Raw genomic sequence first — 14,031 nt, forward strand, 5'->3', positions numbered from 1 at the left:
TTTTAGCAAAACATTTTGCCTGTATTCCAGCAACAGCAAGGGACTCCTGCGGCCTTTCAATGTAAGTAGTAATCTACAGAGTCAAGGAGCGAGTTTTAAAACCATTTCACAAATTATTTACTTGGAGTGTTTAACAAAAGCAAATCAAGTTTCAAGTAAATTACAGAACTGTTCATTAGATTGTTGAAAAGTGCCACCATATTCAAAGCCGCATATTAATTTTTACAAGACTCATAATGAAACATCATATCAGTGGGATATTATTGAATAATATTCGGCCATTTTAAAATTTGTAGCTTTTTGTAGCTCAATAGATTATCATTAAAAGCTATCCAATATCTAAAAATAAGGCTATTTTTTATCAACACTGATTTCGATAACTATCATCAAAATAATTGTTAGAAATGCTGTGAACTTTATCATGTCAGTTGCTCACTAGCTCTTATTATTTGGCGCTTCAAAAAATCCTCACTCCATGCTTTACTCAAAGTTTGCTTCAGTAGATCACAAATGTTAATCAAATCATAATTTGCCAATAAATTCACGATTAGTAGATAAAAATGTGTGTCACAGTAGTTTTTTACCAACATGAAGTACAACTAAATGAGTAAATTGTTAGTCTTCTTATACTCAATTTTATGATTTAGATAAATATGATAACTTTTTGATAAAATCATCATAAAGCTATGATTTATTATAATTATAACTATTTTTTAATTCTTTTATCACCATAAAATGGTAATTTATCTAAATGTTGCCTTACATGGTCAATATAAAACACTGTATTGGTTTGTAAAGCTGGCTTCAAGTACTTCAAGTACAAATCAGTTTTGTCAATACAATGGTCAAGTGTGAATGGACCTTCTTGAGTTCTCTCTAATTTCACGATTGAACCACAAGTACCTAATTTTTCACATAAATCTTTCACAAATGATCTAATTACAAATGTTGTACCACAGAATATTTCTAATGAGATATCAGGAGGATCGAAATCGGTAATTTCAATTGAATGGCACGTAACTCTCCGATGATGGACTACATCTCTGACTTTGTATCTCATCTGATCTTCACCATTCCAAAAGTTCGGACTCGTTAAATCTCTGTTTTCCCCATAGTTATCCGCTTCTTCATTATGAAGAGTATCCAGTTCATACCATGAGCAAGGTTCTCTGAATGTAACAAAAGGCATAACTTGAATGTGACTTCCAATGAAAGAGAGACAGGCATTTTTAACATCGTCTAAATTTACATGGTTAAATGGTTTTGTATCTATGATATCACTTTTGTAGAAATCATTGGTCGTTGACTGGCCCATCTTTATCTTAACAGAGTATCGACAATCACAGAACTGCAAATATTTAATGTATAAAGAAGGTCCTCCAATGCCAACAGCTGTTCACAAAATATTAAAAATATATAAATTAGTAAATAATCACTACAGACTATGCATATACAATTAGCTGTACATATATAGATAGGATTTAATTGTATTTGTAAATTAAATGTCTCAAGAAACTTACTGCAAACACCAGATGCATACGGTTCTAAATTACGATAACTCTCTACATGTGGTATATACCAATGTTTGCCTCCGAAATTTTCTGAAAATGATAACAAAAAGAAAAGATTAAGGGATGTGATCTTATCTTGGAATCAAAATTAGAGAAATATAAAGTTAACTTACCATAAGCAATATGAAGTTTTATCCATTTCAAAATAGTGAAACTGCTTATTCCAGCTTCCTTATAAATGGGAACAATTCCTTTAACTCTGGATACAAATGATCTACTCATTGCATTATAGTTTGAAAATATCTTTGAAAACCACCAGATCAGGTTATTTAATTGGTATACAATCGATACCTCGAGAATAAATTATCTCATAAAAACATTTCAAATAAGCACGCTTTTGAACCATCACCAGCTGAACAGTTGATAAAAATAACAACAAACTTCCAGCGGTAAATACAAGAAGGTTGCCAATTTTTATCTGATTTTAATTATCTTCTTATTAATCACCTTGATATTAATGAAATTAAAAGATCTTCAATTATCTCGAGAAGAAAGATCAATCATGAAATTTTTGTTTTGTTTGATTCATAAATAAAAAACCGATCACAAAAACTGTTTTGATACAAGCTATGAACCCTTAAATATGGTTTGATACAATTAGATATTCATTCTCATAGTGGCACCATAATTGAATTTGACTTATTAACTCCCCTGATTATTAATTCCAATTTCTGATCTGGTTACTTAAAAAGTCAAAATTCAATCGAAATTAAAAAGAAGGATTCATTTTTAAATGTTACGAATGTACTTTTTAGTGAGAACAGGTTAAATTTACCGCGCAAGCTGTTTTTGTCTCATTGGTTGTACAATCATTGGAACAATTAAGGAAGTAAACATTTGTGTTTCATGTCATTTTGACGTTTACTCTACAAGATAATGATGTTTTGAATTACTTATATTAAATTATTATAAACTTTGAACAATTATTTATTCCAAACAACAATTACGCTTGATTGTGCATGATCAGTGAATCACTCTGGAAATTCAATTCAAATTATGTTCATCAATTGGCTTCATTTTATACATGTAAACATTTTATGAGAACTTGTGCTTCTATCTATTCCATCAATGTTTTTCGTTTATTAAGTCGCTATTTAGCATCGTTTTTGCTTTAATTTATTTTTTGGCCTTTTGCAATTTTATTCAAAAGGTAAGATCACAATTTTATTTTTCAAATTTCTCATTCCTTTTGACCTTAGTTCATGTTTTCAGATGAATATGAGATTATCTTTAGATCTTATTATTGGTAATGTTCACCCATTTTAAAATTATATTCAACAACTTTCCTTGTTCTTAACCTTAATTTGTTTTTTTTCAAAAAAATAAAAGAGGATGCCTATATTGAATCTATTAATCTAGTGAGCCCAATAGACCTCAATAAAAATGTAATTCTATGCCTATTAGTTGATCTTTGCCATTTCATGCTTCTCTTTTATTATTCCCATCAAATTTATCTTTATTGCATGCATTTTTCATAGTAATTTGAACCTTTTCTGTGATCTAATATTCTAAACGACTGTCTCTTTTTCCTTTTTTTTATCCAATAGATGAATTACCTGGAGGAAGTTATATCTATTTTCTGAAAAGTGTAAACAGTTTTAAAATTCAACTATTGTCTATTCAAATCAACCATGCATCATCAAGGAGAAAGTAATAGTGTTGAAGTATTCTCTAGAAGATTTGTTCCTATTCAAGAAGATGCAACAGCTCAAGAAAATTCCACCCAGCAACATCAATATCACACTTATGAGAATCAAGCGTCAAATGTGTCACAGTTTGCTTCAGCGATTTCTGTTTCACGATCATCAACTCCTTTAGTGAACGAAATCAATGATCTACCTCCAAGCTATGAAGAATCAATCCGTTCTGATAGTTCTAGCACAAAAAATTTATCAATTGATGGGATTCAATCTTATGCTAAAGTGATATTTCCGTTCAATGCTCGTAGAGATGATGAACTTTCTTTAATTCCTGGTGAAATTGTTCATCTTATTCAATATGCTGATGCGGAAGAAAATTGGATTCTCGGTGAAATTGATGGGCGTATTGGAATGTTTCCTAAGGATTTTGTTAAAATTATAGTAGACTGTATGGATAGGAGGAAAGCTGCGTCCTTGGTTGTCTTTGATTATCCTCCTGATACGTATGGTCGTGTCTTGTTTAATTTTGATGCAGAGTTTGAGGGAGAAATATCTGTTAAAGAAGGCTCTACAGTTTTACTTTTGCGTGGCTTCAATAATGATTGGGTTGAGGTGATTGATGATTCTGGAACAGAAGGGATTATACCTCTAAACCACGTTGAAGTTATAGACACCACGTTACCCACTAACACACATCAAATTGATTCAACTGGTTTAAACCAAAATACGAATCTACTGGAATTCAGTCCCGACGAACCCGAAGTTAGCCCTTTAACTCAAGATGTTGAACGCCTATCATTAAATTCAACATCTCAACCTGGCCAATATTCAAACGCAGAAGCAGTCTCTCCAGCTCATCTCAATTCAATTCTCACTCCAGCTCGACCCTGTCCTCCAGTCCCTCGTCATCCTCTACCAACATCTAAAAGTCCCCCTTTAATTACGCCTTCGCCGAGGACATCTTCTCTTGGATTACCACCCTCGCCTTCCCCTCAAGTTCCAATCAGAACTTCATCTAACGTTCAATCTACACCACTACCTGCTAGAGTAACAGATTCATCAAATCGCAATAGTGGAGCTGAAGCTGTTACGAAAACTGGAGGGGATGATGATCGAACTGAAGCTAGAAGAAAAAAGATGATGGAACAACGAAGTTGCATTGTTACAGAAATGCTTCAGTCAGAGCGTGATTACTGTCAAGATTTGCGTGTTTGTGTTAAAACTTTTCTCCATGACGCGACTGTAAAAAACCAATTAATTGAAAAAGGAGTAGTCTTGGAATCTCTTTTCTGCAATTTTGAAGAAATTATTACTGTTAGTGAAAAATTGACTCGTTCTCTCGAGGAATCTACTTTGTGTCGTAAACCAGAAAATCAAATGATAGGTAAATGTTTTCTTACTCTTCAAGACGAGATGAAGCAAGCTTACATTGTATATTGTCGTGACCATGAAGATGTACCAACAGCATGGAAACGTTATGAGGAAAATCCCGAGATCCGAGTTATACTTCAAAGAGGATTAGATCGTATAAAATCTGAGACTAATTGTTTTGATGTTCCTTCCCTTCTAATTAAACCTGTTCAAAGAATACTCAAGTATCCATTACTTTTGAATGAGCTTCTCAAATGTACAGATGAGACTCATCCTGATCGTGATGACATTATAAAAGCAGCTCACATGATAACTGATATGGCTCAAGATATTAATGAACTTAAGCGTCGTAAAGATCTTGTCTTCAAGTACAGAAAAGGAAACAGCTCAAGTTTTTCATCTAAAATATCCAAGCTCAATCTGCACACTGTAATGAAAAAATCTGCCCGATTAGGTTCCCGATTAACTACAACATTTGGTTTTTCAACCGGAATAAAGGACGAAAAATTTGAAGAGGAAGCAAATAAGTTTAAAATAGTAGAGAAAACAATTAAAATCTTTCTAAAAGATTTACATTGTTTTATTGAATCAATGCAAGAGTTTGTCAATACTTGCTTTCAAGTATCGGAAAATGTTGCCACATTTTATGCAGAAAAGTGTAATCAATCTGATGTTGAAGAGTTTAGGACTTGTCAAAGACTATTGAAAACTGAACATTGGGAAGCAATGAAAAATGCATTAGAACTTCATGTGATAAATATTTTAAAGCAACTATTAAGTCGATTTCAAAATCCAATTAAATTAATTGAAAAACGTAATGATAAATTATTGGATTATGATGCAGCCACAAAGAAAGTCGAGTCAAACAAAGATCCAAGTAAACAGAGAAGCCTCAAGGAGGAACAAATTATGGCCAAAAACAATTACGAAGCATTAAATGCACAACTTCTAGACGAGCTACCTTTATTCACCGCACGAACAGTTGAAATAATACAAGGTTGTGTTCACGCCCAAATCAAGATAAAGAAATTATTTCTCGCCAAAATAACTGAAGAAATGATGAAACTGTTGGACTTGCCATCCATGTTGGGTTCATCACCATTGAATTCAACATCAGTATTTGAAACATTTCAAATCAAGTATAATCTAATTGTCGACCAAATGGTCAAAGACTTTGAACTGATTCCCGTCAACTTATTCCCTAATGCAACTGTTACGGGATTTTCTCGAACCTTGGATCGACGAAGCTCACGAGATTGTAAAAATACCAAAGGATCTTCAACTTTATTGAGGAAATCATCTGTCATTTCAGAACAAGGTGAAACTGACCGTTACCATATTGAAAATAATTTCAAAGGCCATGTGTACCGTGTTAACCGTAATTATGAAACAACTGAAGTAGCAGGTTTATCAGTGAGAAAAGATGATTTAGTTGGCGTTATTAAATATAAAGATCCTTCTGGCAACTGTCATCGTTGGTTTGTCGACAATGGAACAGAGAAAGGTTTTATTCCTGAAAATGTTCTTTCTCCCTGTCCTGGAACCATTGGACCTGGAAATAATTTTGATACTTTACCCAAGTCTAACGGATTAACTGAATTAAACTTGCTCTCTTCATCAACTTCTAATCATGTTCAACGAAGTAATTCATCATGTTCATCATCTTCATCAAATACTAATGCAACTATTGGAAGTTTAGGAAGCTCATCTAATCGGACAATAACTCGTCCAGCCCCAAGACCACCCAATTCATCTATCCAAAGGGCCGAATCATTTTCAATTAAAGCACCAGCACCACCGCCTCCTCTTCCTCCCCGGTCAACCAGCATTGATGCCGGCATTTATTATGATCCAGTCTCTAAAGAAGGAATGGCTAGTTTCTATCAAAATTTAGCACAAACTGGCCGTAACTCTGTTGATTACGGAAGTGCTCGCTATTCAAATATTGATGAATTTGATCCATTGGTGTCACAAATAAGACAAAATTCATCTCCGATTGAGCCTCACAGATATGAAGACATTGAAAATATACCTGAAGAAAGGTATGAAAATTTAGATACTATTGCAGCTACAAATTTGAATGATCGTCGAACACCTATCAATGAAACTTGGAAAGCAGCTTATCCTTTCAATCCAAAAGGACCATATCAAGTATCCCTTAGCAGAGGAGCTCCAGTCTTGGTTTTACATAAAAGTGATTTAAATGGCAACTCAGAATGGTGGTTTATAAGAAATCATTTAGGGTCAGAGGGATATGTGCCGGCTAATTATCTTACGTCTGACCTTCATTAATGCAACTAAAAAATTTATAAAATTATTGTTGATAAAATCGTTAACTGAATAATCTCATCAATTCCATCTCAATCTTGTTTCTTTATGATTTGTTGTTGGCTTCTATCTTCACTCCATACAAGAAAAACTCAATGTACATAAATCTTTAATTACAAATTAATTTAATTCCTTTCTTCACTCTTGTTTTTTTTCTGGACCAAGTGCATTACCTACCATGGTAATTTTATACATCACATTGATGCGTTTATTTCATCCTTTCTTTCCAAGAGTCTGTTAGAATAATCAAACTTATATTTGAATTGCCTGACTTTGTTCAGAAACCAAATATCTGTTGTGATCGCAACAGTTTCTTCCTCTGTTAATTGTAATCTTCAGTGTCACAATTCCCTTTAATAAAAAACAAAGGGTGTTGTGGTTGTTAAGGTTCAAACAATCTCTCACCTAAATGTTAGAGATAAGACGATTTTAAGACGCCGAAACAAGAATGATAGCAAAGACACAATATTTTAATCGTCACAAGGACATTATCATTCTTATTTCTTTTCAAAACTCAGGAAAGTGATTGCTTGAACTTTACTAATCGCAACACCCTTTAATCGATTCCCAAAAAAATTGATCATGTGTCAATCATTATTCTAGATCGTATGACAAATAGACATTTTGTGGCAAAATTTCAAAGATGATCTTGAGTAGCATAAGTTTAATCTCAATTTTATATTCTTAATGATTGTCTGAGGTTCCATTATTTTTTTCAAAATCACCCCTTCAGTATGGTAACGTGCTGTTCACAGCTGACAATACACATGTTTAGGGAAGATTGGTTTTAATTTACTTCGATTAGTTTGAAAATTGATTAACAATTTGCTCTAACACATAGAAAAAATCGTAATGTAACGATTATAGCAAAAAACCTATTGAATTTTTCAACGTTGATTGAAAAGTCAGTGATGAATAACTAGTTTTCTGTTTAGATCCAAAAGGCAGCCAAGAAAAAAAAGAAGAGATTACAGTAATTACTTTTATTTCCAGTAACTTATTGGAGCTTTCATATTTTTTTACAATTTATTGATTAGTATAATTTAAAATTCAGTACTTATTTGATCAAGTAAAATTTCTATTTCAGGCGTTGGTTGCATTTGTTAAGAGGAGATTAACGAGTTGAAGCTCATTAGAAATTAGTTGAAGTCAAATCGGAAGAGAAGAGAAAATCAATTGAACGCAGATAAAACAATTGGAAGATCGGAGAAAAGCTATAAAGCTATAAAGCATCAAATCCTGGGAAATATCTAAGGAAATTGTACTAAATATGGCGATGATAAATGACAAAAATTGAAATGATTTGGAAGAAATTCACCAAGAGAAGGACGATTTTATAAGCTGTAGCATGTTCGTGACCAAATAGATGCGTCAGGCGTGCTTGGAAGTTGAATAGGAAACTTTTCGAATAAAATTGATAGGTTCTGATCAAGCTCTATCTCTTCAAATGGCACAAATATCAGAAGTTGCATGTACATTGTATTAAAGTGACATCGATACTAACCAAGTTGACTTTAAAATGAATGTAGCATCAACATGTCGTTTTACCTTAAAACAGAGTGGTTATTAACATAGTTCATTCAGACAAGAAAGTCTAATAGATTACTTTCAAATCTGCCAAATTTTGTTTCTTTTTAGAAACAATTTGCTCTATCATTGTTGATTGTTTATGTTTATGTGAATAAATAATCAAATGATCGTATGATATTTAATGTTGAACAGTGATCTTTCGCAAAACCTCTTTCTGAGAGCCGAAATTGGTAGATGGCAGCAACAAAATCTTGCAATGAAATGAGTGAATATTAGCTTTTTACATAGAGTTAGATTAGAAATGATTTCTGTTACCTAAAAATGGCTTTCGAAGCTCTGAGAGAGATCACTGTAACTGAATATCTGACCCTTGAATCAAATGTTTTGAATCCGGGTAAACCTCGTAAAAATCAGGCGATTCAGAATCGAGATTCTTCGAATCTTTTTTTAAACAAAATTTTGGTTAATCACCAGATATGAGCTCGAGGTGGTGGAAAATTGTGTAACCCATGTTTCAGGTGATCAACGTCCAACTGTCCTGTTGTATCTTTGATATAACCTATATTTGGATCCATCATTTGTGGTGGATCCATTTGCATGGTTCGATAAAGATCTGCCATAATTCTTTGATTAAAATGATGATCAACTGCTGGTGGAGCTATTGGAGTTTGAAAAGAAGGTTTGTGCAGATGGGTTGGTTGATGATGGTGAGCTCGATTAGTATTAGGTTGCTGTAAATGTTTTGGTGGTTGAATTTGGTGATGATGTCGAGATGATAACGAGTTAGACATTGAGTTAGAAGAGGACGAAGAGGAAGAAGTAGATTGGTGACGAGATGAGCTTGACGATGTTTGATGAATGTTATTGGCCTGAGTTGTTGGCATCATAACAGGAAAAATCATTACCTGCATATTATTGTCTTTGCTACTATTACTACCACTGCTACTGTTGCTACTCGATTTATCTTCCTTTTTTATTTTCGTTTTTCTTCGACGCGCTTCTTCTGGTAAAACATGAGAGTGTCGTGTACAGTGAGTGATTAAAGATAATCTTTCCTTGTAAAATTTGTCACAGGTTAGGCACTTCCAAATTAGACCGCATGTTTTAAGATGATATTTTAATTGCCAATCAATAGCGTAGCGTTTTTCGCAATTGAAGCATTGGTACTTTCTTTCAGAGTGACAATTTAGGTAATGCTGTGAAGAAAAAATAGATAAAATAATTCAATTAACATCCTACACTTGTACAATGGTAACGATGAATCGATTATAAATGAACAGAATAGGTTTCTGGGTGACAATAAATGGAGTACAAAATTTTTTTCCTGAGGAAAGGAGAACAATAATGACAATAATTGTGATAAGGCAAAGATAAAGACAATAAATGGACTAGGAGAATAAACAGGGGATTGAAGATTTGAACAAATACGATTGAAGTAAACATGAAAATAAAGATCAAAACTAAAATTTATTCACATTACCTGATCAATGGACATTTTACGCTTAAAGTGTTTACCCTTTTGCTCTGAGAAAGAGCAACCCTCAACTGGGCAATGATACTTTTTCTCACTCATAGCACTGGGAAAACAGCAACTCAATTATTAGTCCCCAATAATTAATTAAAATGTACTATTTAGCCTGCCTGAAATAATAAAGAAAAAAAATTGTTTACAATCATGAAAACCTACTGCAAGTTTCTTCTCAAAAAAGAAGAAAAATCCAAGAAAGAAAGATAAAGTAAAAAAGGGGCTGACAGGTCACTCTCTTTTTGCCTGTCGACAAAGATGTCTGTTGTGAGACTTTTTCTTCTCGACACACTGAAAAATGTATCGTTTATCAGATTATCGAGGGATACAGTTGATATTTTCCCGATGAAAGTGACTTAACATGTCATAATTAACCATGAAAAGCCAATGTATTTGAAAATTTGAACTGAAACTAGGAAATTTAATCAAATTTTATTGAAATTTTAATGATACAATAGTATTGTTATGAAACGATATTTATCGATACTCATTTGAAATTTATCGATATTTATCGATAAATAATATTTATTAAAAACAAACAAAAAGGAAAAATGTTGATCGATTTAAAGTTAATTCTTGGTCCTAATTTTTTGGTTTTGTTTTTCATATTTGTTAATCAGTTTACTTTTGAATGATTTTTATATCAAATCAAAAGGTTTGTTCATTGGATTATTCACATTAGACTATCTTGGCTATCATGTTTACCTTCCTTCCACAGTGATATTGTTAGTTTAAGCTAAAGCACCATAAACAGTGAAAACAAAATTAATTTCAAATTATAAACTAGATAATTGTCTTATTGTCTGATGGACCTGGTACAATATTTTTTTTAATAATATCGCTTTGACAATGAAAACTGAAATTTTATACAATATCTATTTATTGTCAAATAGCAATTTTGATAAAATATCAACTTTTTAATGGTCATTTCAAAGGTTTTGAAGGTTTCATTTTGACATGAGTCTTTTCAATTTCTTTGCTTTCTTTAATTGTGAGTCAAGATCTTTTCAATCTGAAATGACTGTTAGCAGCTAATCTTGAAATGTGTTGGATGTTTACAACAAATAGATGAAAACGAGATAATAACTATCGACATCATAAATGCAGAATCACAATCAGTAAAGCTAGAAAGTTTACCTTGCTTCTTCCATGTTTACTGACAAAAACCAGGTTATTAACAATAAAGATAACAACATTTAACGTTCTCATCTTGGTTAAAATATTCAAATTACATTTGAGTGAAGTCATCTTGAATGTAGATTTATAAGTTTCGCTTTATTCTGTTTTTGATCTTCAACCTCATAATCATGCCTTTTTATACCAAAATAGGAAACTTTGCCGCTGTTACTTGGTGTTCATTTGGTTCTGCTCTACTCGGCTTGTTCCTCATGTTGATAGGTGCAATCCTCACTGCTGTTGCTTATACAGAAATTACTCCACCCGATTACGATGATAATTACAAGAGGTATATTGGATCAAATGTATTAAGAGTTGTCGGTAAGTTCATAAATATTTGATCAAAAATTGAAATTCAATTTTAAATACAGTATGAGACAAGTTTAGTTTTAAAAATGTCAATGAATCATAAGTAAAGCATTTCATTTCTTCGTGCACAATATTGTTCAGCTTACGCCATAAACAAACAATACTTTACTTGGGTTGAAAAAACGTCATGTAAGAATATCTAATTAATTGTGAACTGATATTTTATAATTATTTCCTAAATTAGTCATTTTTGATTAATCTTGAGGCCTAAATATTCTCGATCAAACGTTACTCTGTATATCTTTGAAGCCCATCAGTTTCATATGATTCTTTTATTGATCTTATAATTTTTATTGTGAGACACCAATCACCATGAAATTATTCCCAACCGAACCCAAGATGTTTATTCCCAATATTAATCTTCAATGTTTTATTGAGATATGTGAATTGATTATTTAACTGATTGTCTAATTTTGCTTCAATTATATTTCAGGACCCTTTTCGTTTGGATTTGGAGGGTTACTTGTTCTTGGTAGTTGTGGTCTGTTTACATTTGCTTTTGTAAGTGAAAGCCGTAAGCATGGTCGTAGCGCTGGACCCATTGATTACGATGCAAGAATCGCAGAACCCGAAGTGGAGAAACTTCAAAATCCATGAATGGATTTGTAATACAGCTTTTTTATTCCGATGAAGGAAAACATTTTACGATGTAACCAATTAACCTTTGACGCTTCCATTGACGCTCGTTTTAATACAACTATGAAACATTGAAATTTTAATATCTAAAGATACCTCACTTTTGATTACTGATTAAACAACTCTTTTGAGATTGTTTTTTAACCATTGTCAGATCATGGTTATTTTAAAAATAAATTGTCTGAGTTGATTTCTGATTTTTGAAGCAAAATTTTCTTCTGTATGTTTATTTTGTATCAGCAATAATTTATCTGCCGAGCTGATTTCAAAGCCCAATTTATTTTTGGATTCAAGTTCAAGAATCGCGTCTATTTCCCAATCAGGCTAATCAATCCATCATTATTCTCGATTTTGATTTGTTTTTCATAGATCATTTAGATTAGTAGTAAGCGCTTTAAGGCAAATTTATCACATTTCCATTTGATATTTTTCAGAAAATATAAATACATTTACAAGATGAGTAAATGATAAATTCATCATATTGAGAACAGGATTTGGGTCCGAAATCAGTGAAATATGATATATCAGCCTGGTTTTTGGTACTTTGCTTGAATCCAAATACGATACATTTTCAATTGTTTCCCGCGATTGACTTGTAATCTTTTATCAGTAATGAGTGATTTTTTCACTAATCCTGCATCAACGAAATATTTATCAACTTCATCCTCAGTGAAAAAGTAAGCCATGGTTCCGTCTCCTCGAGCATAGAAATTATCTTCGAGGCATGAACCCTTCTTAAACCGCACCTGAGCCAAGTCATATTTGCCATAATCACGAAATAGAAATAATCCTCCTGGTTTTAGGAACCGACATAAATTACTGATTACCCTGGGTATACTGAAAAGGGATAAAAACGAAACTATTAAAATACTTCTTAAATATGATAATAATCAAAGAAAAAATTTTCTTACTCTTTAGGTGGGATAGCCGAAAGTGTGAATATAGAAACAATTACATCCAAACTGGATTCATCAAAGGGTAATGACAATACATCAGATGTGACATCACAAACGAATGGTTTGCAGCGGTTTTCATCGAATAAATCATTACTCTAGAACAAAATATAAAAATTTGAAGAAATATTTAGAAAATTTGGGTCAAAATCTTTAAGATTTGAATTTAAAATCTTACTTTCAATATATCAATGGCCAATGGTGAGAAATCACAGCAATAAATCATCGTTTGTGGACTTCTAAGCAATCAAAAGTTAACAAGATTTAGAAATGTTTGCATAGAATTTAAATCTAACTTACTCTCTGAGTGCTAAAAGAGGAAAAACAGTGTTTCCAACTCCACATCCAATTTCAAAAATATTGACAACTTCTTTTGATAATAGTTCAGGAAACTCCGTGAATAACCAGTGGCGATCTTTGAAAAATTTATTTTGATGAGTTTCATAAAATTTATTCCAATAGTGACCAGCTCTGCTTAAAAAATCATTTTTTACATCAGTATCAACACGATCAGCTGAATTCTTTTGGATTTTCTCATCAACCTCAGCCAATTGCTCTTCAGTCCAGTCAATTTGATCCCTTTAATAAAAGATTTAAAAATCATCTTAAAACAGAATCAACTTAAAGCAAATACCAATAATAATTGACTAACCATGCATTGTGTGAAAAAACGTCTTTATCATCAGTTAAAAATCGACTACCAAATTGAGGCCTTTTGGGATCTCCACTGTCTTCTTCAGATGTCATCTTGAATCGATAATGTACATTAGGAGAATCAGAAATATATCTGGCTATTGATTAAATTACAGAAATTAATCAATCGAGAATTTTCACAGTTTGAATGAAACACAAATTGTAAAAAAGTTAGGTTTGTATGTTTTCATCTATTAGATTATCAGCTGCAAGTGGTGAACAACTTTTAAAATTATAGC

General features: G+C 32.3%; 5 protein-coding genes across 6 annotated transcripts; 2 read left to right on the forward strand and 3 right to left on the reverse strand.

The window, feature by feature from the left end:
• Window positions 1-690: 690 nt before the first annotated feature.
• Window positions 691-1,922, reverse strand: LOC107361551 (pseudouridylate synthase TRUB1). Its single transcript, XM_015928390.3, has 3 exons — window positions 1,685-1,922; window positions 1,521-1,601; window positions 691-1,392 (listed from the first exon to the last, which is right to left on the reverse strand). Exons 1-3 carry the CDS (start codon window positions 1,791-1,793, stop codon window positions 707-709), a joined length of 876 nt encoding a protein of 291 aa, XP_015783876.1. The 5' UTR covers window positions 1,794-1,922; the 3' UTR covers window positions 691-706.
• A 505-nt stretch (window positions 1,923-2,427) lies between these two features.
• Window positions 2,428-7,046, forward strand: LOC107361654 (dynamin-binding protein). The gene is made up of 2 exons (XM_015928499.3): window positions 2,428-2,721; window positions 3,119-7,046. Exon 2 carries the CDS (start codon window positions 3,203-3,205, stop codon window positions 6,872-6,874), a length of 3,672 nt encoding a protein of 1,223 aa, XP_015783985.1. The 5' UTR covers window positions 2,428-2,721; window positions 3,119-3,202; the 3' UTR covers window positions 6,875-7,046.
• Window positions 7,047-7,878: 832 nt separating this feature from the next.
• LOC107361663 (uncharacterized) lies at window positions 7,879-10,141 on the reverse strand. The gene is made up of 2 exons (XM_015928509.3): window positions 9,921-10,141; window positions 7,879-9,636 (listed from the first exon to the last, which is right to left on the reverse strand). The coding sequence occupies exons 1-2, from the start codon at window positions 10,011-10,013 to the stop codon at window positions 8,908-8,910; spliced, it is 822 nt and encodes a 273-aa protein (XP_015783995.1). The 5' UTR covers window positions 10,014-10,141; the 3' UTR covers window positions 7,879-8,907.
• A 327-nt stretch (window positions 10,142-10,468) lies between these two features.
• LOC107361664 (uncharacterized) lies at window positions 10,469-12,343 on the forward strand. Of its 2 annotated transcripts, XM_089266361.1 has the most exons (3): window positions 10,469-10,620; window positions 11,295-11,462; window positions 11,944-12,343. In XM_089266361.1, exons 2-3 carry the CDS (start codon window positions 11,354-11,356, stop codon window positions 12,105-12,107), a joined length of 273 nt encoding a protein of 90 aa, XP_089122487.1. In that variant the 5' UTR covers window positions 10,469-10,620; window positions 11,295-11,353; the 3' UTR covers window positions 12,108-12,343. The 2 variants fall into 2 exon arrangements, with proteins under 2 accessions (XP_089122487.1, XP_015783996.1); XM_015928510.3 differs by lacking the exon at window positions 10,469-10,620 and having other exon boundaries at window positions 11,127-11,462.
• Window positions 12,344-12,547: 204 nt separating this feature from the next.
• Window positions 12,548-13,962, reverse strand: Mettl2 (methyltransferase-like protein). Its single transcript, XM_015928507.3, has 5 exons — window positions 13,752-13,962; window positions 13,400-13,678; window positions 13,278-13,338; window positions 13,058-13,197; window positions 12,548-12,983 (listed from the first exon to the last, which is right to left on the reverse strand). Exons 1-5 carry the CDS (start codon window positions 13,844-13,846, stop codon window positions 12,671-12,673), a joined length of 888 nt encoding a protein of 295 aa, XP_015783993.1. The 5' UTR covers window positions 13,847-13,962; the 3' UTR covers window positions 12,548-12,670.
• Window positions 13,963-14,031: the final 69 nt, after the last annotated feature.

Source organism: Tetranychus urticae, chromosome 1 (genome assembly GCF_039701765.1).
Source record: "Tetranychus urticae isolate SD_2017Ah chromosome 1, NJAU_TeUrti_SD_1.0, whole genome shotgun sequence".
NCBI lineage: Eukaryota > Metazoa > Arthropoda > Arachnida > Trombidiformes > Tetranychidae > Tetranychus > Tetranychus urticae.

Excerpts from the sequence above, each read along its gene's own strand:
- Mettl2 (XM_015928507.3), bottom strand. The coding sequence starts at position 13,846 with ATGACATCTGAAGAAGACAGTGGAGATCCCAAAAGGCCTCAATTTGGT. Across the intron at positions 13,339-13,399 it reads CCTCTTTTAGCACTCAGAGA|AAGTCCACAAACGATGATTT; the intron begins GTAAGTTAGATT and ends TTGATTGCTTAG. Across the intron at positions 12,984-13,057 it reads TCGGCTATCCCACCTAAAGA|TATACCCAGGGTAATCAGTA; the intron begins GTAAGAAAATTT and ends ATCCCTTTTCAG.
- LOC107361654 (XM_015928499.3), top strand. The coding sequence starts at position 3,203 with ATGCATCATCAAGGAGAAAGTAATAGTGTTGAAGTATTCTCTAGAAGA.
- LOC107361664 (XM_015928510.3), top strand. The coding sequence starts at position 11,273 with ATGCCTTTTTATACCAAAATAGGAAACTTTGCCGCTGTTACTTGGTGT. Across the intron at positions 11,463-11,943 it reads AAATGTATTAAGAGTTGTCG|GACCCTTTTCGTTTGGATTT; the intron begins GTAAGTTCATAA and ends ATTATATTTCAG.
- LOC107361663 (XM_015928509.3), bottom strand. The coding sequence starts at position 10,013 with ATGAGTGAGAAAAAGTATCATTGCCCAGTTGAGGGTTGCTCTTTCTCA. Across the intron at positions 9,637-9,920 it reads GTAAAATGTCCATTGATCAG|CATTACCTAAATTGTCACTC; the intron begins GTAATGTGAATA and ends TTTTCTTCACAG.
- LOC107361551 (XM_015928390.3), bottom strand. The coding sequence starts at position 1,793 with ATGAGTAGATCATTTGTATCCAGAGTTAAAGGAATTGTTCCCATTTAT. Across the intron at positions 1,602-1,684 it reads AAAACTTCATATTGCTTATG|AAAATTTCGGAGGCAAACAT; the intron begins GTAAGTTAACTT and ends TATCATTTTCAG. Across the intron at positions 1,393-1,520 it reads GTATGCATCTGGTGTTTGCA|CTGTTGGCATTGGAGGACCT; the intron begins GTAAGTTTCTTG and ends TTTTGTGAACAG.